The 27,221-nt window shown below is 38.7% G+C and overlaps 1 protein-coding gene across 1 annotated transcript in view; it reads left to right on the forward strand.

Moving 5' to 3' along the window:
* The first annotated feature begins 3,774 nt into the window (after window positions 1-3,774).
* Window positions 3,775-27,221, forward strand: part of LOC109927343 (teneurin-1-like) — a 141,338-nt gene continuing 117,891 nt past the window's right edge. Inside the window, exons 1-5 of the mRNA XM_048605297.1 lie at window positions 3,775-3,796; window positions 4,551-4,736; window positions 4,847-4,873; window positions 7,481-7,627; window positions 23,825-24,041. Of these exons, the coding sequence (XP_048461254.1) occupies window positions 3,775-3,796; window positions 4,551-4,736; window positions 4,847-4,873; window positions 7,481-7,627; window positions 23,825-24,041 (599 nt within the window). The remainder of the gene's footprint in view (window positions 3,797-4,550; window positions 4,737-4,846; window positions 4,874-7,480; window positions 7,628-23,824; window positions 24,042-27,221) is intronic.

Consider the following 27,221-nt stretch of genomic DNA (forward strand, 5'->3'; position numbering starts at 1 on the left):
TCAGCCTCTCTGCTCCTATGATGCTGCTTGGCCTGCTGTGTTCATCCAGCCCTGCACCTTGTTGTCTCGGATTCTCCAGCATCTGCAGTTCCTACTATCTCTGATTCAATGTTTTGAAGGAGTTGCTGAACCCACTGGTATATGCAAGATGAGTGAATACATATTGATATAATAGAATTGCTGAAATGCCCTCAGTTAATCGCTGTGCCTATTCATAATTCAACTCCCCCAGACTGGTGGATTCATTGAATCTGAAATCAATTCAGCAAACAGTATTATTAGCAGCACTTAAACAAAAATACTCAAAAGATCAACACAACTGCATAGAGGAAAAATACTGTTTGTAATCTATCAGTAGTGCATTTTATTCCTATAAAATAAATAATGCTGGTGAGAATAATTATGTGTACTCACTTCATATTCTTACTCATGGATTTTCTGTCAGAGATTACTATGCTGTGAACAGAAGGAAGAATTTTAGTTGATTTTTATTTCCTTTCCATAGATTTCCTTTCCAATTGTTCCCCATGATCTTGATACAATACTATTGTAGTATACACAAGGAAATGAATCCTTAACTTGTTGAATTTTGTGACTAAAGCAGTGGATTGAAGTGCAGTGGTACTGTCCTCTGGGTTAAGAGCTTTTGGTCCTTATCCCATGCAAGGACATGCTGGCCATGGAAGATTTATTTTATAACATGACCAAGCAGGTTGATTGTCACCCTGTAAATTTTTCCTGTTAGTCTGATGCCAGATGGTGTGAGAGGGCGAGTTTCCTAGTCAGTGAACCTGCAGATAAAAAACAGATAATGTTGGATATAATCAGCAGGACTGGCAGTATCTGAGGAGAAAGAAATCAATTTGAAGTTCCAGGCTAATAGCCTTGCAATGTTGATCAGGATTATGTGCTGAGGGTGAACTTCCTGAATTCAGCGTAAAAGTTGATGCAGCCGTATCTGCCTCTACTTCAGTGGTACTCCGCATTTTAAGTTTCAGTCCGTGGACCTTTAGTTAATATAAAGTGAGAAATTGCCCTTCTCCAGGCAAAGGCAATGCACTGCACCAATTTACCAATAAGCATGGGTGAATCAAATGGAAGTCCATGGCCCAGCCCTTTGAAAGGAAGATGGGAAGAAAAGACAGACTGGCTAAAGCAGTGCCTTTTCTCCACAGTGGGAACTAACATTCATCTTTTTAAAACATTAGAATACACTATAGTTTAGTGGGTAATAGAAAGATCAATCATTCTGTTGGAAATAAGCTGTTTAAGATTACTTATAATTGACCTTACATGGAAATGGCATTGTAATACATAGAAAAGAGCAATTTAAGATAGAAATTAGCAATGACATTTTAAGGTATTTTTCACTTAATAAATAGCTGTTAAATAGAAGAGTGCATGGCTTATTCCCTGTTCGGTATTTAAGATACAAAGGCCAATTCTACAATCCTTTATTGTGAGAAAGCTGTGTGCAACCGATGCAGCGTTGTTTTGCAAAAGCAGACTCTGTGTCACTAATTCTCCAGGACTTCCAGCCTAATTCCAGTTTAACCTATTTGATCAAGCTAAAATGTTTCTGTTCAATCCCTGATTGAACACAGATTTAATAGGAAAAACATTTAAATACAGACCCAGCATAATTCAGCAGTATTCATGCTAGTCTTACTCTCATTTCATTTTAAACAGGAGTGGAGAAATCTTCACAGACTAAAACATGCTTAAATAAATTCTGGGAGTTGATTCATTAAATTGTCTTTTATAAATTTTTCATTTTCTCATTAAAGTTTTTGTACCAAGTTTCCAAATTCTTTGGTTCTCTACCCCTGTCCTTTCAGAACTTAGCAGTTAATAAAATAGTATATTCCATTGGTTGTTCATAAAAGGCAGATTACAGTCCATAGTGAAAACATACTTGCAGTACCAAAACAAAATGTCTACTGTTAGATCTTATTTTGTTATTAAGGAGCGCCTAACTCAATCTTGAGTGCACTAATAATTACAGTGACAACAAATTTAAGATATTCAATCAATCTCATAATGTGGCTCAGCTATGCTAGATAAAAGCAATGTACATTCATATGTCAGGACATGTTATTGCAAAGGAATATGGTCAAGGCATCTACCTTTTTAGAATTATCTGGGAGTTGGAGAACTTATATTTCCCTGTTGCTTTCTCCATGGTAATATCTTAGCCAATCAAAGTTGCCAACCAATTAGCTCCTTGTTCTTCTGTCGTAAAATTGTTGTGATTATTTGAAATTTAGCATTCTTGTGTTTGTCCTGATGTGTGCAAATTGAAAATTTAAGCAACATGTCTCTCTTTTCAGCAATGCTCAAGTGTTAATTTGCTTTTTGTTCCCCCAAAGTCTTTAAGAAAACCTGGAAAGTGAATGCTCAGAATTCTTATTTCAGACAAGGCTAAGATTTATTTAATTGCATTAATAATCTACAGAATAAAAATAATTGCAATCATGAAAGGTTAAAGCATTGCAGGAGATAATTTGGTCTATCATGTCTGCATCAGTTCTTTGCTCAAATAATCCAAAACTAATCCCCCTGACCTGCTCAGACATTGCCTTGTATTTTTCTGTCCTTCAAATATCAATCAAATTTCCTCTTAAAAGAGACACTGGTTTAATTCCTTTAGGCAAAACTTTTTATGTTCTGGCAAGTTTCTGCATAAAGACAATCCTGATAGTTACTGTCCTCTCATTTGATCATCTTAAACTTATGATACTTCATCATTTGTTCATTTCCCAAATAGAACTTTTTTTTTCCTTTATGAACCGTATCAAAGTTCTTCACGATTGAAAACTCTCTGTTAGATCTGAAAAAGTCTGATTAAGTCTCCTTTTAACCTTTATTTTCTAGTGGATGTTAGTTCTCTTCACTTAATTATGGATTCAGGGAAAGGATAGCCAGGTATGCAGGCGTATTTTAGATCATTAAACAGTGGAAAGCAAAAAGAAGGAAAATTATGTATGAACATTGATTTTAAAAAAGGAGAATCATAATCATGGGGTTTTTAATTTTTTTTTATTCACGGGATGAGGATATCTCTGGCTGGGCCAGCATGTATCCCTAATTGCCCAGAGGGCAGTAAATAGTCAGCCACGTTGCTGTGGGTCTGAAGTCACATGTAGGTCAGACCAGGTAAGGATGGTAGTTTTCCTTCCTTAAAGGGCAGTAGTGAACCAGAAGGGTTTTTCTCACAATCGACAGTGGATTCATGGTCATCATTAGACTCTTAATCCCAGGTATTTATTGAATTCAAATTCCATCATCTGCTGTGGTGGGATTTGAACCGGGCTCCACAAAACATCACCTGGGTATCTGGATTAACAGTCCAGTGACAATACCACTAGGCATTGCTCCCCCACCCCCTTCAAAGTGCAAGCAAACTGAATGAATGATGAAAAGGTAAAAGAATTTTTACAGTGTGCCCAAAATTCTTTTCTGACTGTAATATGTAAGCACCTCAACATGTGCTGAAGCATTCATTGCTAGACTAATGGAAACGAACCAATACAGATCAGAAGATATGATCCTGGGACAGTGCACAGGAAGTTGTGATTGCATTATGTTAAGTTTTATGATGATTGGAAGAGATACAAGTAGTACACAAATCAAAATATTATACTTTAAAAAGCATGCATGAGGATGGAGTAATGAGGGGGAGGAAAGTATTACCTAAGAGATGGATTACCAGCTGATAATATAGAAAAGATAAATGAATAGAATTTCTGCACAATTAAAACAAACTAGCCAAGAATGTATGCAAATAAAGGCAAAGGTAAATTTGAAATTCCTTCAGGTCAGTGTGTCAGGGCCTCTGATTATGACTAGTGTAATTTTTATAAGCATAAACTATGAAGCGTTCCTTTCCTGGTATGCCTTCCAACCTCTATCCACACCATCTCTGAGACAACTTAGTGTCACTTCTGTAATATTGCCCAACTTCTCCCCTGTCTCTGTAGATCTTCTGCAAAAATCCTCATTACTGCCTTTGTTACTTTTAGACTTAACAATTCCAATGTGCTTCTGGATAGTCTTCAGCATTCTTCACTTTATAAATTTCAGGTCATTTTAAACTCTGTTGCCCATGTCTTAGCTGCACTAATTTTCATTCTTTGGGCTTCCAAGTCTGAGACAAATGAACAACTTAAAAACCAATGCTGAACTAAACCAACAAACATTAAATGAACAGCTTCTAATATACAGCCACTGGGCATAGCATATTTCCCTTAAAATGAAGTTGATAGTACAGCCATCTGTTTCCAGATTATACTGGGGTGTTACTTTCTGTTACTGCAGATGAATTAAATATTTCTGTCGTAAATTTGGACCAAAACCAAGCACCATGGCCAAGTGTTCAGCTTTTCCAATAGTGAACTAGTAAAAAGCTAGTTGGCTCATTTTTAATATTCTCTCTGGTACGCTAATAAAATGCTTAACTTGGCATTTACTATATCGTTCAAATGTGCTAAGCATAATGGGTCAAATGATTAAGATGTTAAAACAACAAATTGTTCTGTTGTCTCCTGCAGAAATTTGTGAGGTGGATTGTGGCAAGCATGGCATATGTTTAGATGGCTCATGCCACTGTGAGAAGGGCTGGGGCAGCCTAAATTGTGACCAGCATGAATGCCACCCACGTTGTACTGAACATGGAAAGTGTAAGGATGGCAAGTGTCAGTGCAGTCCTGGCTGGGAAGGAGAGCACTGTACAGTTGGTAAGAAAAACCCAGATGCTTTATCGTCTCATAAAATCAGACTGTATTATCAATATTTTTCAATTTGTGCTTTTCTTGCCTCATAGATTTTTTTCTTTTCTGTTCTTAAGCACAACATTTGGATAATGTTGTAAAAGGTAAGAATCAGCCCGTAATATATCTTCATCCATCTGCACTGATGTGACCATAAGTCTGCTCACTGGGTCAGGAATCTTTACCCAATATAGTTTTTCAAGATGAGTATTTCTTTAAAATATCTCACAATATTTTAGAAAACAATGGTACAATAGGTAATAAAACGTTGGTTGTTTTAAGAGTATTGAGAATTAATGGAAATTAAAATCGGTAAGAGATCTAAAGCAGGAGACCAATTCACTATCAACCATTTTACACCATCGCATAGATGCTATGCTTTAAAATGAGACACAGCCTTGGTTATTTTGAATATGTGCTATTTATAGGTAGAGGGATTGTGCCACCATTCTTCTTTCCTGGACTCACTCTAAGACACTATTTGGTTTATAGTGGTTGAGGAATAACCGCTCATGAGTCTTTACAAGAAACAGCTCTTATTCTAACAATATATAGTTTATTGCATGATAGTGTTGGGGCAGAGTGACTAAATGAAGAACTCAATGCCAAGGTCCACTTCAAGTATCAGAGAGTTTATTGTTTTACTCCAGTGGAGAGAAAGCCTCCGTCAGTCTGGGGACTACCCTCCTGAACAAAAAGAAACATACACTTTTTGTACATTTTCTTTTAGCCGGCCTTTGACTGCTACAACTTCTGAAGTTCTAAGGGAGGGTCACTTAACCTGAAACGTAAACTCTGATTTCTCTCTACAGATGCTGCCCGACCCGCTGAGCTTTTCCAGCAATTTCTGTTTTTGTTTGTAGATTAATCATGTGACTATCTAATCAGACCATGGACAGTTTTAGGTTATCCCATGACGTTTACTAAAATGTCGTATCACTTACCCTTGGGCCTTCACAAGACATCTTGTTCAACCACATTCCGGGCTTTGCTCCAGCACCAGTTACTCAGTGCTCCTCTTTTAGTCAGAGGGGGGCTTCTTCACTCTGCCTGAGACTGGACTGGAGCGTAGTTAAATCCCCTATTGCTTATATACTTATAAATTCTACTTTTGATGTATAACATTTGGCTACAATTATTGAGAGTCTTAACTGATGTGGGTCAGACGCTTCCCTTCTATCCCATGATCAATACAGGATTTGAACTTTAAATGCAGATGTAGTACTTTTAACTTTGACTTGTTTCCAGTTTTCTCTATTACGTATATTATTCTCACTGTACCTTCTTGCCCCACTCTACGTATTTTTACTTTTGAGTACAATGTGCATTCAGAGCAAAACTGAATGCTAATATTTTCCAGTGATCTGCTGAATTGTTCTCATACATTCGTCCAGTTCATTGCGACAAAAAGCAATCAGTTGCTTCTTTGACATAATTCTGAAGTATGGATATTTCACTTTCTCTATTGTCTTGAAGGTGAGATCATAACAAAGACACAAGCAAATATCTTCATTCACAGAATTGTAGAATGGACCGACAATTAGTTTTTATTAACTTAATTTGTGTCCCATGAAAACAAACCAACAGATGAATAAAGCCAAATTAACATAAGATTAATGAAAATCATTACAGAATACATGTTCTGGTCAAGTGAGCAAGCCTCCAGAAAGGATCATCAGTATTTGGAAGTACATTGAAAATAACAAGGCAATGACAGTAATATTAATCATTTGAGTAAACAAAAATGTATTAGCATTATAATTCACTGCTCTTGATATGAGGTTGGTGGCACAATATGTATAAAGTTGACACTTTGAGCGGCGAGTCCCTACACTTTAGAAAAGTGCGAGAAAATAGGAAGAAAATACAATTTTATCAAATCTTTTAAATAACAATTATGATTTATGAACAGATTTCTTGCTCAAATCTGAGGTAGAATTCAGTGGGATAGAGGGGAAAATTTAATTTGAAGGATAATTGGCAAGAATCCAAACATTTCGCATAATTTTACTTACAAATTAAAAGTGATGATTGGTGTTATACCGGTTAAGTTGTTTACTATATTAGATTATTAGACAATATCAGTGAATGAGTTCACACATAAATTTAAGCAGGCAAAATACACAAGACCAATGTATTCTAGTGTAATTTATTCAATCTGCACCATTGTCTAGGCCCCCAAACAATTGGACAAGGCAACAACTTTTTCTACGTAGTGTAATGTATCAGCTGTTCAAGGTGCATTATTTCCTACACTCAAGAAACCAAACGCAGATCAGATGGCCATTTTGCCAAATGCTTTGACAAGTGCAACCATGCACATCCTGTTGCTTACAACTGTATTTCTGTGCTCTCAATCTGATTGATGTATCTTTAGTATTCTCACAGTTCCAGTGATGCTCAAGGATTGGTTATATGTGAATTGTTACCTTGCTTGTTCCTTCCAGACACTAACCTGTCGAGTGTTTGAATCACTTTCTATGTGGTGTTTTAAAATAAGGAATATGCCTTTTAACTAGGTCAATATATTTTTCTTCCAAAGATAGCACTGGTGTTGTATTATCTTTTGTCTAACCCCCACTGTGTCACTGTTTAAACAAAGGCCTTTTGTTTAAGTATATTCTATTTTTCATATATATAAAATATCTTGAGGATATAACGTTGGTGCCGTAGTAACTGATTTAATGTTTTTCTTTTTATAATTCTGTTAGAGGGATGCCCTGGTTTATGCAATGGAAATGGGAGGTGTACATTGGATCAAAATGGATGGCATTGTGTTTGCCAAGGAGGCTGGAGTGGGATGGGATGTAATGTTATCATGGAACTGGTGTGCGATGATAAGAGAGACAATGATGGAGGTACAGTACGTCACAATTTGAATTTTTAATTGAAATAGCACCTCAGTTTAACTCATTTTGTAAAAAATACTGTTGTAGTCTTTCACCAAAGTACTGACTGCTGCTGCAATTTGATTTCAGTTCTGACCAGTCCCTGGACGACAGTACCTAATTTATTATGACTCCAGTTGGGTCTTCCCCAGATCAATACACTCCCAAGTGAGGAGGGAGGAATTAGCTTTCCTACTTTACCCAACCCACATCTCAACGTGCTCACAATATGGTTAACTTAAAACAAGGTGTCCCTTCTCTTAAAGATTTCTTTCCTAGTTTCAATATATTCATGTTTCAAAAGGAACAAATTATTCCAGGTTTTCTCAGGATAAGAAAAAAATGGTTTTATTAGTTAATAAAACACCAGGAAAAATAGTAAAACACAAAATACATACACAAATTAGAAATGAGAAGGGAGAAAACACGTGAATGGTCACTTGAAATGTCATAACATTCGAGGTGATGAGGAAAGTGCCTTGTGTAGTTTAGACAGGTCAGTGCAGACTCAATGAGCCAAAGGACCTGGTCTGTGCTCTATGACTCTATGACATAGCATTTGAAAAAGATGTAAAAATCAGTCTACTCCACGAGGAGTAGATGGTGAAATGTTGTTGCCATTAAATTGGATGGTTCTGATAACATGAATCTTGGCAGTAGAGCAGTTAGTATGGAGATTGTTTCTGTAGAGATGATAATCAACCTCCATTATCGCCACAACCACAGGAGAGTATAATTTGGTTTTGCATTGCATCTCTTTCTTTGAAGTTTCTGTGCGTGAAGTTCCTTGACATCCTCCAAGTATGATATTCCTCTTGGAACTAAATATAATTAATCTACTTAGGAATTTTCCAGACATCACTGAATTATTTTCTGAGAATTTACATTCACATCTATCTTGGCTAATAAATCTTTCTCGTCATTTTTTTATTTGTCACAACACAGCTAGTCTTATTAAAAAAAAATCAATATGTCCATTCGGAATTCAGGGCTATGATCTGTTGTCATGAAATTTCACAAACACCAAATGCTCTCTAGTAGTTATGTGGCCAGACTGCAGACAAAAGGTTTGTTCTTCACCTACGATTTACAGCAAATTGTTCAACCAGGAAATAGCTTCATACTTTAATTCTGATCTGATATCTATCTGTAATAAACATAAGATTCTAGAGATATGAAATAAAAAAGAGAAAGTGCTGTGAGAAACTCAGCAAGTCTGGAAGTTTCTGTGGTGAGAGAAACGGTGATAATGGACTGAAATTTCCCATTTTTTGGCAAAGTGATTTTTTAGTGAGATACATGGCACCCAGTCTGTCATGGCCCATGGCACCGTTTCTCATGTAATCTTCCACTCTTCATCTCAATAATTATGATTTTGGACAGTGCCCATTTCATGGAATCATGTGGCAGTAGAAGTGGAAATGCTCATCCCTGCTGCCAGGACTTTGCAATATTCATGTTGATGGCAGCATATTTAAGCCCCAACTCCACAACACTGCAAGCAGGGAACTGGTCTTCACAATGTGGTCCGGCATGGTTATCCCCAGGGAAATGGCTCAGAAAGGTAAGTTAGTTCCTTGATTCACTAGCAGGAACCTGAAGCTACTCATGGACAGAACAATGGAAAGAAGGACAGTTATTTTTCTTGCTGACCTGTGGAAGAAGCCATATCACCAAAGAGAGTGTGTCGTGGGTCAATGCAGTATCTCAGGTGCAACACAATACACAGCAGTGCAGATAGAAAGTTAATGGTCTTCTGCACTCTGTAAGGGTGTAAGTTGCACCATCTTCTGACTGCTACCTCATGGTCTTAGGGCCACCACTCAGTCTAACTCTGCCACTGTACTCACCTCTCACAAAGTCTCATGACTGTAACCCTCACTTTTTTATGCATCATATTCAATGAATTGGCTCTCATTCACCTAACCCTTTGCAATTCCTACTGACTGACTCAAGACATCTCACCACCTCTCCTGCCCCAGCATCACCATCTACTCTTCCATCCACTTCCATCATATTCGATCCTTTCTTTGGTTTTGTTGCGGAAAGAAATGACTCACAACCAAACCGAGAGGTTGAAAACCATGGAGACGTTGTGGACAGATGCTCATCACATCATATGAGGAAAAGATTTTGGATTTGGCTGTAGAAAAGAGTAATTACACTTGTGGGGTGGATAGGACTTAATGGTCACCCAACCAAGTAAGGTTCATTGTGCTGTTCAGTACTGCTCTCTCATTACCACTAGAATGAACTCATTTGTAACCTGCACAAATGTTTATCCCTCTTAACCAACTAATTCCCTCTCTTCTCTTAGCAGTGTCCAGTCTCAAAGAGGCCAGTGGCAGAGGCTATCAGCTCCTGCTCAACCCCTGTGGACGAAGCCAGTGAACCTTCCGAAGATTCACTGGCAAGGCTTTTTCCTACACCCTCCGCCAGTTCTGAGGCAATCACCTCAGTGCTTTCTACATTAGACTTGAGAGCACACTCTGGCAAACATATCACTGACTCTGTAGTTCATCAAGGGAGAAATACCCCAGTTCTCTTGCTCTTAAAGGACTTCTGAAAACCAAATATCTTCTCTGCCCCAGGCAGAAGATAATCCTATGTTCTCAGCTTTTAGTGACTGGGCAAAGTGCACAGGCAGGCACAGGAACAGCAGGCAGGCTTGTCAGAGGCAGTTGGCATACTGGGTTAAGCAGTCCATCAATGCTATCAGTATCATGCTTCTTCTAGCCTGTGTACATCTGGCAGTTAAGACAGCTTGGCATCTGACAAGGAGACCCAAATCCAATGCACTCAGTGTCTCCTGGACTTAGGGACAGACCTGCATTCCATCCTCTAGACATAACTGCTCAGCATCATTGGCAAGATGAAAGGGAGACAAGGAACATCAACCTCATTCTAGATGCCCCTTCCTCTCAAGCAGACAGGGTGGTGCCAGCCGGCATCCAGATGGGGAGGGAACCATACATAATGCCCCTAGTACCATCCTCTCAGAATATATCAGAGGAGCCTGGCCCTTCCATCTTCTGCTTGCCCCTGATGCCAAAGCCTGAATAGTCCAAGTCAGGGAGGGTGAGCCTGGATCTGAGTAGAACATTTGTAGTGGGCCTCAGCCCTCGAGACCCAATCACCGATATGGTGACCAGCCAAGTCTTCTAAGTCAACAGGGCCAATCACAGATCAGACTCTCTCCACCCCATTTAATGTAGTCACCAATGTCCCCAATTTGTCCACAGAAACCAAAATCTTTGAAAGTTGCCATGCCCTTGATGACCATTCACTCTCCTCGTGAAGATTGTGACTTGTGAAAACCGTCCTCCCAGAGTTCCTTGTCACCTCCTATGTTCCATGAGATCCCAGCTTCTGCCTTGAATTACCTCTTTTCGTTGTAATGAATCCTTCAGCACCAATTCAACAACCTTCATCCCCAGGCTAAGATTTCTATGTTCCCCAGGACTCCATAGATTGGCTCTGATAAACCTTAATGCCCCAATCCCAGGATTGATCATGACCAGCCCTGGACTGATTTCAAAGTGCAGGCCCAACTGATCAAGGCTCGGACCTTGGACAGATGCCGCCAGAGCACCATAACTGACACCATGCCTGTAATTGCTGGATTGGTTGCACTTGGCCTGCAGGAATAACTATGGCCTAAAGCCTTGACTGCAAAGACTCAGATCCCTGGACTCTGATAGGACCAAACGCCTGACTGATCACAGCCAATGACAGGACTAGGGTTGACGAGCTCCTTGGCTGACCATGGTGGACCCTCTAATTGACCACAGTCCCCTTTGACCCCACTAAGGACTAATCACTCTAGACTTTGAGACATGGCTATTTGGTTGAAGCACATGCAATGTGTTTGTCGTGTAACTTGCTGCCACATGGTGCAGGTTTGACATTGAAGTAGTATGTCATCGTACAGCAACATGTTTATCACCTTGACTAGTCAATGCATTGAAATATGACTAGCTGCCTGCCTCTCCCTGGGCACCTAAAAGCAATGCAAGCCACAGAGGCTGGCAGCCTTCAAATAAGTACAATGTGAGTGAGTGTTAAGAAAGGAAGCTTAGAGCTGTGTGATGCTTCCTGAATGTATGCAAAGTTTATGTATGACCTTATAAGCAAAGCAACTAGGCAGAAGTATTCAGGTCATAATGCACCTGAATCCAAAGTGAAGTCCTGAAGGGCTGAAGTGATGCATGAGTGTCTCTGAAAGCAGACATGATGTTGTGGTGAGACTGGTGTTTTGCTGATGCCACGTTGAATAGGCAAAGGAAATGAGGAGCACATAGGGACATGGCAATAAAGACCTGGAGAAGCAATCAGTCAACTTCTAGTTAATTGCTGGGTCTCTCATGTCAGGAATTGGTACCATCTAGTTTCTTGGCAAGGAGAGAAAATTTGGAAGTTGCAGATAAGTGAGTCAATTTGGGCTATTAAAGAGTTACAATGCATGAAAATAAAGCCATCACCACTCATTTACAAAATTCTGACCTTACTGTTTAAACCTTCAGGGCAATATCAGAATTTATTTTTTCAATGTGAGGATTCTGATCTGTTTTTGAATTTCACCATATTTTCTCACATTTCTCACCGTTGCCCACACTGCTGAAGAGAATGGAAAATGTTCTCAATGTTTCCAGCTCAGTAACTCTTCTCAGATCAACTTATGTTCATTTGCCAGAAGGGATTGGTGTTTTGAAATTGGAAAGGAGGACCTTGGTGTCTTTTACTTTCCCTACTTAGCCCATGGCCTTGAAGTCTAATTGTCTCACCTCAGTTCCATTTGGTTCTTTGAGATCCGTTAATTCAGCCCAGAGAGTGCATCTTTGTGACTGTTGATGAAGTAGTTGACTCTCAACTACTTGCAGTACCATTTGTTGCGCATCTTGCCCATACATCCCAGGTTTCCCATTAACAGTAGATTTCATATTAAGTTGGAAAACATCTTTACAAAAATAAGGAAAATAAAACCAATATTCCATTTGTTTACCTCCTCATTAAGACAAAATGTGCAAGTGTATTTTTGAACTGCTGCTTTGTGAATACTTCAAACATCATGCACTCTGTCCTAAATGCAATAAACCCACAAATTAATGCCTTTCATCCTTGCAATTAAGTCATCATTCAAGATTGCTCCTTAAGTTGAATACGAAAATAGTTGTAGGAATTCTGTTAATGAGGCCATGTTTTGTGAGAGCCGATTCACATATCCTTGTTTAGTATGTGAAGTGTAAATCTAAGTAGAACTTAGGATGCCAGGAGATAAAATTAAAACATTTCTTTCAGTAAGAATGCTTCATGCTGGAGGACTCTTTTTTTCAATTTAATAGAATTACATGAACTTACAATTGTTTGGTTATGCAAAACTTGAGTCTTGCTGAAAAAAACCTTCAGTTGAAGCTTATTGTCTTGCACCACTCAGGACAATTCTTAAGAAATATTGAAGTAAAGGGAAAACAATATTTATATTATATGCGATGAGAGTGCTGATTGATTGACAAGTGGACCCTGATTTTTTAAGGCATTGCCATTAAGAATTCACCATTTAATGATGAGTGTCATGAAATTAGCTATTCAGAACTATTATAAGGTTGCTATAGTCCATAACGAAGTGTAGCTGTACTGTTCATTTAAATCTATTTCATCAATTGAAGACAGCATAATGATTAAGATGATGACTCTGTTCTATTCCTGGGAAGATGAAAGAAATTGGGGCATTCTGAGCAGCTTTAATTAAATCTTCTTCATATATAAAAGGTTTACATTTGATTCAATTTACGTGACATTAAATAAAAGATTTTAGTGAGGTAAACATTAACAATGCACAAAATATTATTTTTTGTGAGGTTCACTGTAGGTATATTTAAACCTAACCATTTGTCAGACAAAGACCTATTTTAGGATCAATCGCTGTGAGATACCAGGCACTCTGCTCAATCTAGTTTCTGAGATGGACCCTAAGGCTTTCATTTAATAAGCTAACTTCATTGCTCCTAATGCACCAATGTTAAATTCTGTTGTTGGTTGAAGAAATAAGCACAGATGGATTCCTAACTCTGTGGAATACAATATTAATTATTTATTTTTGGATATTTTAGTGCAAACTAACCAATCTCCTCTGACATTGCTCAAACTGAGTCAGAGCCAGCCTGCCTAATAGAATCACAGAATTGTGAGGTGCCAAAGGAGGCATTTAGTCCATTATGTCTGCACCAGTTCTATTGTCTACTGCCAAACTGCTGCCTTTTCACCATATCGCTGCACAACATTTGAATCCAAATAATCATTCAATGTCCTCTTGAATTCCTCAGTTGAACCTGCCTCCATGATATTTCCATATCTTAACAACTCACTGTGTGAAAAGTTTAGACTGATGAATGGACTCTCTAACTTCAAATAATGCTGATCTTGTTAAAGTTGATCTTGCCTAGTGCACATCCTGTGTGGTGTAATCTGTATACCTTACTCTGTCCAAGTATGTTTTTCTTTCACACTGTGATCTCTATGTCCTTGCTTACTGTGATCTGCCTGTACTGCTCGCAACCCAAGCTTTTCACTGTACTTAAGTACACGTGACAATAAATCAAATCAATCAGTTTACTCTCGCATCATCCTTATTTTGTTTGCAAACCACTTTAAATGTATGCATTCTCATTCTTTTTTGTTTATGAGCAGAAACATCTTCTCCCCATCTATTCTGTCCAGCCCTCTTATGATTTTGAAAAACCCTATGAAATCTCCTCCCAGTGTTCTTCACTCGGAGAAGAACAGTCTTAATTGCTTCAACATATCCACATACTCCAGCTGATGTATAATAAGTGTCTTGTACAAACACAAAATCATCAACTTGTGCTTGTGCTATGTGCCTCTACTAATAAAGCAGAGGAGTCGCCAATGTATTCAATGACTATATATCCCATTCTTTAGGGATGAAACTGCATTTGTTCGGTATTTGCAGTGCAACAGCAACAGAGGAAATTAATTCCCAAATGGGAAATTCCAGTCAGTGTCTGCACAAGTCTTAATAGGGCCACTAAGGGATCTAGTTAAAGGGAAGGGGAGTTTCTGTTCCATTCTCTGACCTATCCCCACCACCAAACCAGGCTGTCCTAAAATGGCTTACAGATACGTCGATGTCTATAAATGGACATGTCAGTTAATGGCAATACACTGCAGAAAGGATTGCCATCAGTTGTATGGACATGACTATTTACAGATTCACCCAAAGAATTTGGAAGCAGGAATAGTGCACGCATCTACTGTTGGTAACCATTTACGAATTCTAAGATGCCTCTTTAATTATTTCCTGGAACTTAACACCAGATCCATTGTACACAGAGAATCATCACGGTCTCATAAATAATGTTTGTAAAACACTTCTCTCAAACTGCATTGGAAATTGGTCGATATTTCTTGCTTCACATTAATACAGAATACAGTCAGCATTTATATTGTGCTTGTCACATACCAACTGTTCAAATTAAAGAAATTTCTTCTTACATTATATAAGAATATATTTAGAGAAAAAGTAATCAAAGGGACTAAACTGCAATCCAGTTTGGTGATTCTTTTTTCTCAAATCTATTCTAAACCATTTACTCCTTACTGAAACTTATGCCCATTGGTCTGAGATAGATCTAGCATGGGGAAAAGATTCTCATGATCTAATAAGTCCGTTCCTCTCATAATTTTATATGCTTCAATCGGATCCACCCTTCACCTCCTCTGCTCCAAGGAAAATAAATCCAGCCTATCCCTAACTGAGAATTTTCATCCCAGGCAACATCCTGGTGAATCTCCTCTGAACCCTTTCCAGTGCTATCACACCCTTTGGATAGTGAGGTGACAAGAGGTGAACTCCATTTGTGGCCTAACCACTGTTTTATAAAGTAGTGCCAAAACTTCCTTGCTTCTATATTCTACGTCCCAGTTAATAAAGCCAAGCATCCTGTATATCTTCTTTGCCATCCTTCTAACTGTGCTAACAACTTCAAGGATCAATGGATTTCCACACCAAGGTCTGTTTATTCCTCATACTCCCTAGGGACCTACCATTCATTGTGTATATCCTTACAGTATATAAGAATATATTTAGAGAAAAAGTAATCAAACAGACTAAACTGCAATCCAGTTTCCTGGTTAATCTGCAGAAGTAGTTTCAATTTGCTGGGTTACAGAGACAGTCCTGTTAAATGGAAGTACCTGTGGCTGAATTGCTCCAGTGGAGAGGATGACATGGACATAGTGGTGTGAAAGCATTCTGTGATGTAATCTTTTTACGATTCACAACTTGCACAGTTGCAAAGAAATTAGCTTTGTCAAGTTGGTTTTCACAGATCTCTTACAGTTAATCATTGTGAATGGTGGAAGCATTTACAAACAATGGACTGAATTTTACCAAAAATCAGCCGTGTCAATGTTGGAGAGTCAAGTGCTTCACCTCATTATGTTTACCACATGTCTATGGCACCATCTGTGCTATGGTGTACTTACTCAAGGACTCGCCAGTGCCAGGCTCTCCCAGGATTCACTGCACTCATACAATATTTAAAGCCCAGGTGAGAACCAGGTCAAAAGCTGGTGGCCATGGATAGCTCTTCACAATAAATGTAGTGGAAGGGAAATGAAAAAGAAAATCTTCTGAGGGCATATAGGTGACTTTGGTGAATTTGATTACAAAGACAAGCTCACATTTAACTCTACATCTTGTACGAATGACTGTCATTGTAACTGCAGCTACAAGAATCAAGCTGAACAGGCTACCCATCCTTGGTGGCCATACTTTGTCTGAGAATTGCTGCTGTTTCTCCAATGCATAGCACATTATAACATTTTGTCATTGTTCAATCTGGGAGTATCACGTGCTGCAAAACTTTCAGATAGTTGAAAACATTCACTTTTATTGAGCAACAACAAAAGTGGAGGAAAAGCAAACCAAATAAGCTGAATTTGCTTCTGAAAACAGGCAGAGACTGCTTGCCTTTTGAACAATAATAAAAGGACGGTCAATGAATGATCAATACACCCAGCTCTCATCTGTCTGTTAAGTTCTGTCAAACTCGTGGCGCCTGACCCTGCTGTGCTGCACTGAAAGTGATACTGTTCCTGCTCATTGTCCTCATCTTCATTCACAGGAGGCAGTTATCACTCTCCGAGCTCTTCAGCATCCATCATGTCCCCTCTTTGCTTGTTTCCTTTGTGCAGAGCGCAGCATGCTAGGATTATGCTGCACGCTCTGTCTGGGCTGTACTGCAAGGCTTCCTCACACTCATCCAACGATCAGAATCTTACCCTCAAAAGGCCTATTGTCTTTTCCCTGATGGCTCTGTTGGAAAAAATGGGCTGTGATCTGTTTACACAAGGCCTCAGTCAAAGCGTTGCATAATGGAATGGTCAGCCATGGTTGCAGAAGGTAGTCCTTGTATCCCAGCCAAACTTGTTCAGCATTCAGTCCTTGAAATGAACCAGGAATGGAAATGAGTCATTTAGGATAGAAACAGGACCTTCGCTCCACTATTTCTATGTCAACGAACAGACACCAAACTACACTAATCCCATGTACCTGAACTTGGTCCATAGCCTACTAAGCCCTGGCATTTTAAGTGCTCATCCAAATGCTTATTAAATGTAGATTGGTACTTGCTTCCACTACCTCCTCAGACAGCAGGTTCCATATTTCTACCAACTTCTGAGTGTTTTTTTTTTCTCAAATCTATTCTAAACCACTTACTCCTTACTGAAACTTATACCCATTGGTCTGAGATAGGTCTGGCATGGGGAAAAGATTCTCATGATCTAATCAGTCAGTTCCTCTCATAATTTTATATGTTTCAATCGGATCCACCCTCCGCCTTCTCTGCTCCAATGAAAATAAATCCAGCCTATCCCTAACTGAGACTTTTCATCCCAGGCAACATCCTGGTGAATCTCCTCTGAACCCTTTCCAGTGCTATCACACCCTTCGGATAGTGAGGTGACAAGAGGTGAACTCCATCTGTGGCCTAACCCCACTGTTTTATAAAGTAGTGCCAAAACTTCCTTGCTTCTACATTCTACGTCCCAGTTAATAAAGCCAAGCATCCTGTATATCTTTTTTGCCATCCTGTCTAACTGTGTGAACAACCTCAGGGATCTATGGGTTTCCACACCAAGGTCTGTTTATTCCTCATACTCCCTAGGGACCTACCATTCATTGTGTATATCCTTACCTTATTAGACTTGCCAAACTGCACTTATCAGGATTAAGTCTGTGAATACAGATGAGAAGTATTCATTTAAGACCTCACCCACATCCACTGGCTTCATGCAAAGGTTGCCCCTTATATCTCTAATAAGCCCCACTCTTTCCATGGCAATCCTCTTACTCTTAATATACTTAGAAATGCCTTGGAGTTTTCCTTGCTCCTATCTGACAGAGATATTCCATAGCCCCTGTGACAATACTATGGCTTTAAGAGCCTATCTGTCCTTTTTTTGAAGAACGACTTGAAGACAGAGATACTGAGATGTCTTTTGAAAACTCGTAAAGTAAACAGCTTGTGAGGCCTTAGTTTTTTTTAAGTTGAAACAGAACGAGCAGCCTGAATGGGTGGGGTCAAGCTCCCACAGAACCAAGATATTTAATTTTAGTTTTTCAGTAGCACTTGTTGCTGGATCTGTTGCTACAGTACATCTCTCCCTGCTAGAGATAGCAAGAATGCAGGTACTGGAATCAGAGATAACACAGTGTGGAGCTGGGAGAACACAACAGGCCAGGGAGCATCAGGGGAGCAGAAGAGTTGATGTTTTGGGTCAGGACCCTTCTTCAGAAAAAGGCCCTGACCTGAAATCTCAACTTTCCTGCTCCTCTGATGCTGCATGGCCTGCTGTGTTCTTCCAGCTCTATACTGTGTTATCTCTCCCTGCTAACTCTCTTAGCTATCTCTTAATGTTTTTCCTCTTGGGCTGCTGGAGTTGCATGTGAGAGAATCTGTTTTCTGAATTTGTCTTTTGCCAAGGGTGTGTTTATGGGATGTTACTGTATTGGAACAGTTAATTAGTAGTAGTTACTATATGTATTATTTTGTTAAGCATTTCAACAGAATTATGGTTAAGATAATTTCATTGTTTTATTTTTCCTTTCGTTGTATTTTAACTACAGTGTCTGAATAAATTGTGTTTTGCTTAATGTTGAGTAGTTTGACCTATGAATTTGGATCTGAAACATGACACTTCACATTTACCTTTAAAATAAGAAAAAGTCAGGGCCTAGACTATCTTCTTAATACATTTTGAGGCGGTTTGGTCTAGTCCAAAATACCTCACTTTGCCCTCCTAAATGCATTTTAAGCAAACTCATACACTCTTGATACTTTTGAAGGGCCTCCACTGTTTTTAATGTACTGTACCTGACATTTATGCTTCCTTTTTTAATCAAATTCTCAATATCCTTTGACATCAAGGGTTCCCTGGACTTGCTGCTCTCGCTGTTTACTCTTTGAGGAGCACACTGGCCCTGAACCCTCATGATACTACTTTTAAAAGACTTCCACTTACCAAATGTAAGTTTACCTGCAAGTAGCTACTCCCCCAGTCTATGTTTATCAGATCCTGTCTGATGCTATCAAGGATAAGGCATTCATGATAGCTTCCAGTACGCCTGGCACAGACTTCTAAGTTTTGGTACCAATGATTGCAGATGAATTGTACAGTGATAAAATTGAATAATTTTCAGTCGATGAAGTCTGCAACATTCTGATATCATGCTCTCAACACAACGTGTGCAGTCACTAGCACATGTCACCTGCACCTCTGGGAAGTCCACTATATTGGTAAACTCACTGTGTGGACTGCAGCAATGACTTTGTCATGGGGAATTGAGATGAATCGCTGTGATCTGGCATTAATTACATCAGTAACAATTTTGATGTATTTGAGTTGAGGATTGAGAGATCCCACACGGGTCTGAAATGGATCCTTGGAAGCAGCAGTTGCATAAGAAAATCAGCATGGCTGTCACCTTGATGGCCACTGGGATTGATGGCCTCTCACTCTTTAAGGTTTCAAGTTCCCCTTCAGCAGATGGCATCATTCTGTGATGGTATCCAGGGACATCTGCAGGCTATGATGACAATGCATTTCACTCATCTGAAGGAAACAAACAATAGATCTGGGAATCCTGTACCTACACTATGCCCTGAGAGCACCTTCTGATGCAACTTTTTTTTAGGTGGAAGCTGTTGGCAGCCACTGGAGATTCGTGTTATTTCAGGGCTTTCGGCACAATTATTCCTCCGTAATTTCTCTGTGCCTTTGCAGCACAGAGTACAATACTGAAGTGGAGAGCTGTATTGTATGTGGATCAGAGATGTGTCATGATGATGCTGCGGTGAGACTGGTGTGTGACTGATACCAGCCTGCATGGGCAGAGGGTGCAGGCAATCACTGCACATGGAAAGTGTCCCGAAATGCTGGAGACTGTTGTCAAGAAGGGGGCCAGAAAAGCAAGAAGTGAGTTGGAGCAATGGGTACACGTTCTGACTTTTATCTCAGGAATTGTCACCATGTAATTTCTCTTCACTGCATGAGAGAATAGCAAATTTCAAATAAATGGACGATATTAGGCACAAAGAGACATGTATAGGCCTCTCACGGCTCACTGGTGAGATTCTCATCTTGCTGCTTAAGCCTTGAGTGGAAAATCAGACTCCAAAGTTCAAGGATATCATTTTTATGAACTTACTATATTTTCCCAACTGGCTCATCATTGCAAAATCATTTAGGTACTAGAAAAATTCAGCACATAGTTTCTAATTTGTGGCAGCTCTAGTCTGATTTCATCCTTCTGCTCACTTATGAAATAAAATTGGACCTTCGATAACAGAGTAATGTGATTTCTGTCTGCAAATTGCTTTCTGACCTCCTTGCTAATTGTCTTCACCATTATTCCCTCCTCCCCTTGTCTCCTGAAAGTATTGATTTCTAATTGGAGTCAGGTATTCCCAAACATAGGTCGGTATTTTGAGTTTCAGTGGCAGGCAATTCATTGCGCTTTGTTATGAAATTGATTCAAATCATAATAGACTGCAGAATGCCTTATGGTTTTTGAGAACATGAACACATTGCGCTATTACATTTTTAGAGCATTAAGGGTACCACAACATTAATGTGTATATAGGTTATTAAATTCTGGGCAAAAAATAAGGCTATGTGAACTACGTGCCAATTGATACTTTTCCCAAGAGTAGAGTTCACATTGAGGTGTGGTCTGTGTTCAGTGTTAGCCTGAGTAATCTCCAGTTTGTTTTTAATCTTTTTCTGGAAATTGCTTTTTTTTGCTGTTGACCCACTTAAGATCAAGCGACATTCTTTACTTCCATGACTTGCCAAAAGTAATCTCCATTTTTAAAATCTCCAACAAAATTATGATCTAATAGATTGAGCACACGAAAGCTCATTTTCAGAGAGGTGTTATAAAGTAATTGATAATTAATGCATTTTAATAATTAATTAATACTTAACGATGAAGAAGCCCGAACAATTTTTGATGTGCTTTGTGGGAATTTCATATGATGAGTCTCTCACTGAGAGACCATTATTGCAAAGCTTCCTGATTGACAGGTCAACTCTGATTCCAACGTCCCAATTCCTGAATTTACTGCTGCATGTGCAGTCAATAAAACTTGTCATCCAAGTCACTTTTCAATGAAGCACAATTGTTTCCATTCTATTGCTACATTATCATATTATTATTATGATTATTTCCGTTATAATATTAAGCTATCATGTTTCACCTTTGGAAACCATTTTATAAACTTGTTTTAACAGGAAGAATATAATACAAGCGATGATTCATGTTTCTTTCAAAGTTCAAAGAAAGCTGACATCCAACTGTATGCTGTAGAAATTGCTTCCTTTTGGAAAACCCATTATTATTGATTGGCATGACGTTGATTTAAACTGACAAGGTTATCTTCCATCAACAGCAAGTGAGAATCTGAGAGAGTCTTAGAGGTATTAATTTATCCAGGTGGTAAAGACAGTCAGGTGGAGTTTAAATGAGCTGAAAATTCACTACTGCCCATTGTGGCCAAGACACGTTTATGCCCCTAAGTCTAATAGACTTGATACTGGAATTTAGACATTTGAGAATAAAGTACCATTTACAAAGCACATGCTCTGTTTAATTTGGATTCATAAAGTGAAATCTTGTAGCTTAGGGCAGGTATCATTGTAACTGACCCAACACTGTGCCCAATTCGTCATACTTATAATACTGTTGTCAGATGCAAATGGAAGAAAAAGCTCTGTCTCCATCATTGAGAACCTGAGGTTACAAAAGATATTTTTATAAGAAACAAGTTAATTTATACTGAAGGCTATGAAGTATAAAGTAATTACTTGGAAAAGGACACCCAAATTATTGTTGAATTACTCATCCATATCACAAGTGTGTGAGGATTTAATTGAATGAAAGAGCTATAAAAAGCTTGTGCAAACAACCACTAAGTATTTTGAGCTACTCTTATTGTGACACTTTTTATTGGTTCAGTTACTGTTAAAAAAAACTTACAGGACTGAGTTTAAATAATTAACTGTGAAGCCTCAAGTAATTGTCATAACTGAGGGTTATCTGGTGGAGTGAAGACCAGTACAATATAAATAACAAAAGAAGCATCTCACATTTCTGTTCATTTCAGAAAGCAGGACAGTAAAAATTGAGATATTGCATCAGGCTGTGAGCCTCAAGAAGTCTAATGGATAATACTGCAGTGTTCAAACTGTAAACAGTCAAATAAAAGATACTATGTAGATCTGAAGTGAACTCTTTCTTGGCCAAAATTGTAGATTTTATAAATGGAACTGTTCTTTCCAGAGAATGCATAAGATCCTGTCTAATGACATTGGGTCATTAATTGGTTTAAGATGGGCCTTCTTCCTTCATCAAGAGAGGAATCCAAATTTTGAGAGCTGCCAACCAATTAAATGACTGGCAGCTTTGTGGTCTAAACTACACCAACATGAGTAGTGGCCAGTGCTAGGATTGCAGCCAGCTCCAAGGAAGGTATTCAGCGATGGACTCTGAAATTTAAGGTAAATTCAGAGTTACAACACAGTCAACTTGGCTGGACCCTGCAGCAAGCATAAGGGACTTGGCTGGTGAGGACAGGTGGGGAGAGGAGATGTTCAAGTCGGGAATGATCTTGGGGGTGTACATTCAATGGACATAAGGGACCTATAAAGGAACCCTAAGAGCAATCCTGAGCTCAAACAGTGAAACCTACTGAGTTGGATGCTTCTATTATACAACATACAATTTTACTTCAAACAAAATGAAACTAAAATATTTTAGACAGATGATGTCTTTACCACAGAGCTCTTAGCTGATCTATGAGTTTAGCTGCCGTAATAGACACAGTATGCACGGAGCTAAAGAGGTTAAAACAGCTTGGACTCTCAAGAATGCACAAGATATAGGAGCAGCAGTAGACCATATGGCCCATTGAATCCTGTCTGCCATTTGTGGCTGATCTTGGGCTTCAACTTAATTTCCTGCCTGCTCCCCATATCCCTAGATTCCCTGTTCACCAAGGAACTACATCTAAGCATGAGTCAATGCATTGTTCTGTGGTTTAATTATTTTGCGTTTGGTTAGTGTTGTCTGAGTACTGAGCCTCTTATACTTGCTTGACTGCAAAAAATCTGTTGGAGCTCGAGCCTCGTGACTGACTCCACGTAGAGAGGTCCAGAAAGGAACTAGTATCCAACAAAGACCACATCTGTATGGAAACTTCTGGAAATTCTGAGATGTTCCAATTTCTATAAATAAATAATTTAGGAATCAGAACTAGAGTCATCTCTGTATTGCACTGTGATAAATCAGCTAAATAAGTTATGCGGACAACTTGGCAAAAATGTAACAGTCAGTAATATCAGCAGGGGCAGTGAATTGTTCCATAAGATGCACCATGGATATTTTAAAAATAACAAGTTAAAGCACATAATGGATAGAGGTAAGACAGCTGACAGTCCTGAGCTAATTTTAGAACTGAAAGGAAAATTCCTTTGTCAGTGCTATATGTACACCATGCTAGCAGAAGAAAAATATTACTGTCTTGGAACCTAAAACATTCATTTTTAAGAGCAGCTGCCTCATATTTCATTTTTTCTTTCCAGATGGTTTAACAGACTGTATGGACCCAGACTGTTGCAAGCAAACAATTTGTTACACTGGTCAGCTTTGTCAAGGATCGCCTGACCCTCTTGACCTGATCCAACAAAGTCAATTGCCTTTTCCCCTCCATCCCCCAAGACGCTTCTATGATAGAATAAAATTCCTGGTTGGGAAAGACAACACACATGTACTCCCCACTGACGGTCTCTTTGACAACAGGTAATTTTTTTAAAAAATCAGTCCAATATTTTTTGCATTTGTCTTTTTGAACTCAAGGTATTATTCAAAAATATAAGATTGGGCATTTAGAATAAAAATGTAATCAATATTAGGAACAGGAAATAGGCTATAGGCTGTTTGGCTCAAAAGACATATTTTATATTTTGACAAGCAAAACTAACCAACTGACTTTTCATCCTGTTCATTCATCCTTTATATTCTACCAGTTACTATATTAAACTGTTGAAACCAATTGGTTTAGTGAAGAGTTTGCATGAATTGCTTTCTAAGATAAACATGACCAATTTTTTCATTCATCAAAGCTGAACTGTGATTGAATGAAGTTGAAAAAATGTTGTCAATTTGAAATTACTGATAATTTTTTATTGTTTAAGATATTCAGATTAAATTTACTTGAACTATATCTGAATGAAAGTTCAAACTGCAAGAAAAAAACTTGAAGCAAAAAGGTGAACAAATTAGTTTTGTTTTTCTTGGCTTTAATGCCGGATGGTACGATGGGATGCTAACACATTGAAAATTACGAGGCAGCTCTGATTGTCCTGTTCCTGCTGGCATTTAGGTTGCTATCATTTTCATGGAGTATTTGATATAAGCAGCATGTTTTTGGCAGACATCTCATTAACCCATGCACATCAGAGTCACTTGGCATTTCTACAATGTTGATACAATTTTTAAACATCCGTGGATGGAAAGTGTGCTAAGCCATGGCAATTGCTCAGTATGCTAACCAGCAATGCCTGAAGGGATTTCTGCAGACCTCCACTTAAAGAGAAGTAAAGGTTCTAAAATTATTTTTGTGGAACAATGGGGTTGTTTTGCAGCCCTCCCTTGGTATTACATGCCTCCTGGCACCACCTCCACCTCCAGCTTCTCAACATATCCAGACTCTCCAACCACCTCACATTAACATATCTATACTCAGAAACAAGAACAGAAGTTGCTGGAAAAGCTCAGTGGGCCCAGCAGCATCTGTGAAGGGAAATCAGAGTTAACGTTTTGTATCTGGTGATCCTTCCTCAGAAAATATCTATACTGTCTAGGCTCAGTGATGAATTTATCTGATCTCCTTGATCACTGAGCTGCTTGAAGTGCACCTTCAGTTCTCCACTACAATGTTAATCAATGTTAACGGGGCCCTGACGATGAGAATTAGTTTGTAATCTCACTGTTGTCATTGTTGTTCCATGGTGCATCATTGCCTATGTTTTATTATGTTAATTAATGCTAACTAATCACCCAAGAGACTGGCTATGGCAAGGCAAGATCCAGTATGTTTTTGAGGTGGAGGGGTATTAGACGACAGGTGACAATGCCACCAAAAATGCTATTACATTTCAGAAAGTATCTTTGAAAGTCATGAATGTTGCCCTTAAATTTATGCTACAATTATTAACGCATACATCCACAAATATAACGGTCCTGCTGTTCCAATCAGGCTCAGAAAAGGGCCTCTGATCCTGATTTGACAAAAAAGAATACACATTTATGTTTTAGCGGAGGTCTCCTTGCAAATATACGGGCCAGGAGTTTCCCATTAACAAAGGGAAGCATAGGTATCGTGGTAATGTCACTGGACTAATAATCCATAACACCAGGTTAGTTTTCTGGGTTCATGGGTGGTGAAATTTAAATTAAATTTAAAGGAAACTGAAATAAAGAAAACTGGCCTAACAGTGACCATGTAATCACTGTTGATTGTTATTGCAACCTATCTGGTTCACTAATATTGTTTAGAGAAGGAAATAGGCTATTCTTATTTGCTCTGGCCTCTGTGACACTATGGTTAACTCTTAATTGCCCTCTGGGCAAAAAGGGATGGATAATAAATGCTGGCCTGGTAGCAATAACCACATCCCATTAATGAATGAAAGAATCAACAGTAATAATGTCACAATCATATGTACTTTCATGTATCTACATTGTAAATGGTGCAACTAAACTATCGTGATTCTAATCTACAATCAAGAACCAGAGCTAATATATTTTCCCTTAAGCCAGAGCCTGCAAGCAACATTTCCACTAGGACTGCCTCAAATAAATTAATCCACCTAGAATGATGTCAAAGCTGTATTTTAACCATGGGCTTCAGAAGATATAACCTAATCAAGCTTCTACATGAACTATTTATTAAATTGATATCTTTTGTGATTTTTCTCTTTCTCTTCAGTACAGTACACCTTCAAGTTTTCAATTGCCACAAGATAAGTTCCTACAAAGAACATCCTTCAGTCCATTTAATCTTTCCTTTCCAGAAAAAAAATCTATTTTGGTCTATAAAGGACAGTCCTTACCATTACCTTAAATGGAAACACAAAACGTAGAAAATAGCATGAGATCAGTGTGACCGGGAAACAGGCTCAGTAAAATGTATCACCTTCATGCTATTAGTTTCAAAACCTTGAAACTGATGTTAATCTCAAAACCTGGATTCCCCGAGGCAGTTGAAATATATAGCTAGTAATGATTATAGGATGACTAGTTTTAAAATCCCCCATTACTTCTCTATTATTTTCAGCCCAAATAAAATGAATATTAGTGAAATAATATTTATCACATATATGGCCTTTTTAATCAAAAAACTTTTTCACTGTTTCATCATTTTCAATGGCATTTGGTAAAATTGACTCTAGTAGTGCATTTGTTATTCCTAATGGAAGACAAACAGTACAAGGCCCTCTGTATACTGAATTTTCTCCACAATTTATCGTAGAATAAAAATCTTCTCCAACCAACAGATATTTTTAAAGGCAGTTTCACTTTGTAAATTTGAAAGAAGCATGTGAAGAGGAAGTTAAAATTGACTGAGTTACTTACTGCCAGCAAACGGTCACATCCTTCATCATCTGCAACTGTTACCTACTCTCCTGGGCAGGTGGCGAGAGTGCCACTCAAACCTCATTCTTACAGGTACATGTTGGGTCCCACCAATAATGATATGACAGGTGGGAAATGCGCTAATAGTCCGGCTGCATGCCAAATGATGGTCTTGGCAGAGTAGAGGAGCTACTCCTCCCTTTAGAATCACTTCCCCTGAATAATCGGCCTGTATTTTACAGCTGCTCACAGTAGGATTACAGGCGTCCTCCCACTGCAGTTGGGATAGTTCCTGAAGCAAGATTGGCCCATGCCATGAATCCTGGCCACCCAGAAAAAACT

This window comes from Rhincodon typus, chromosome 14, assembly GCF_021869965.1.
Source record: "Rhincodon typus isolate 14 chromosome 14, sRhiTyp1.1, whole genome shotgun sequence".
Lineage (NCBI taxonomy): Eukaryota > Metazoa > Chordata > Chondrichthyes > Orectolobiformes > Rhincodontidae > Rhincodon > Rhincodon typus.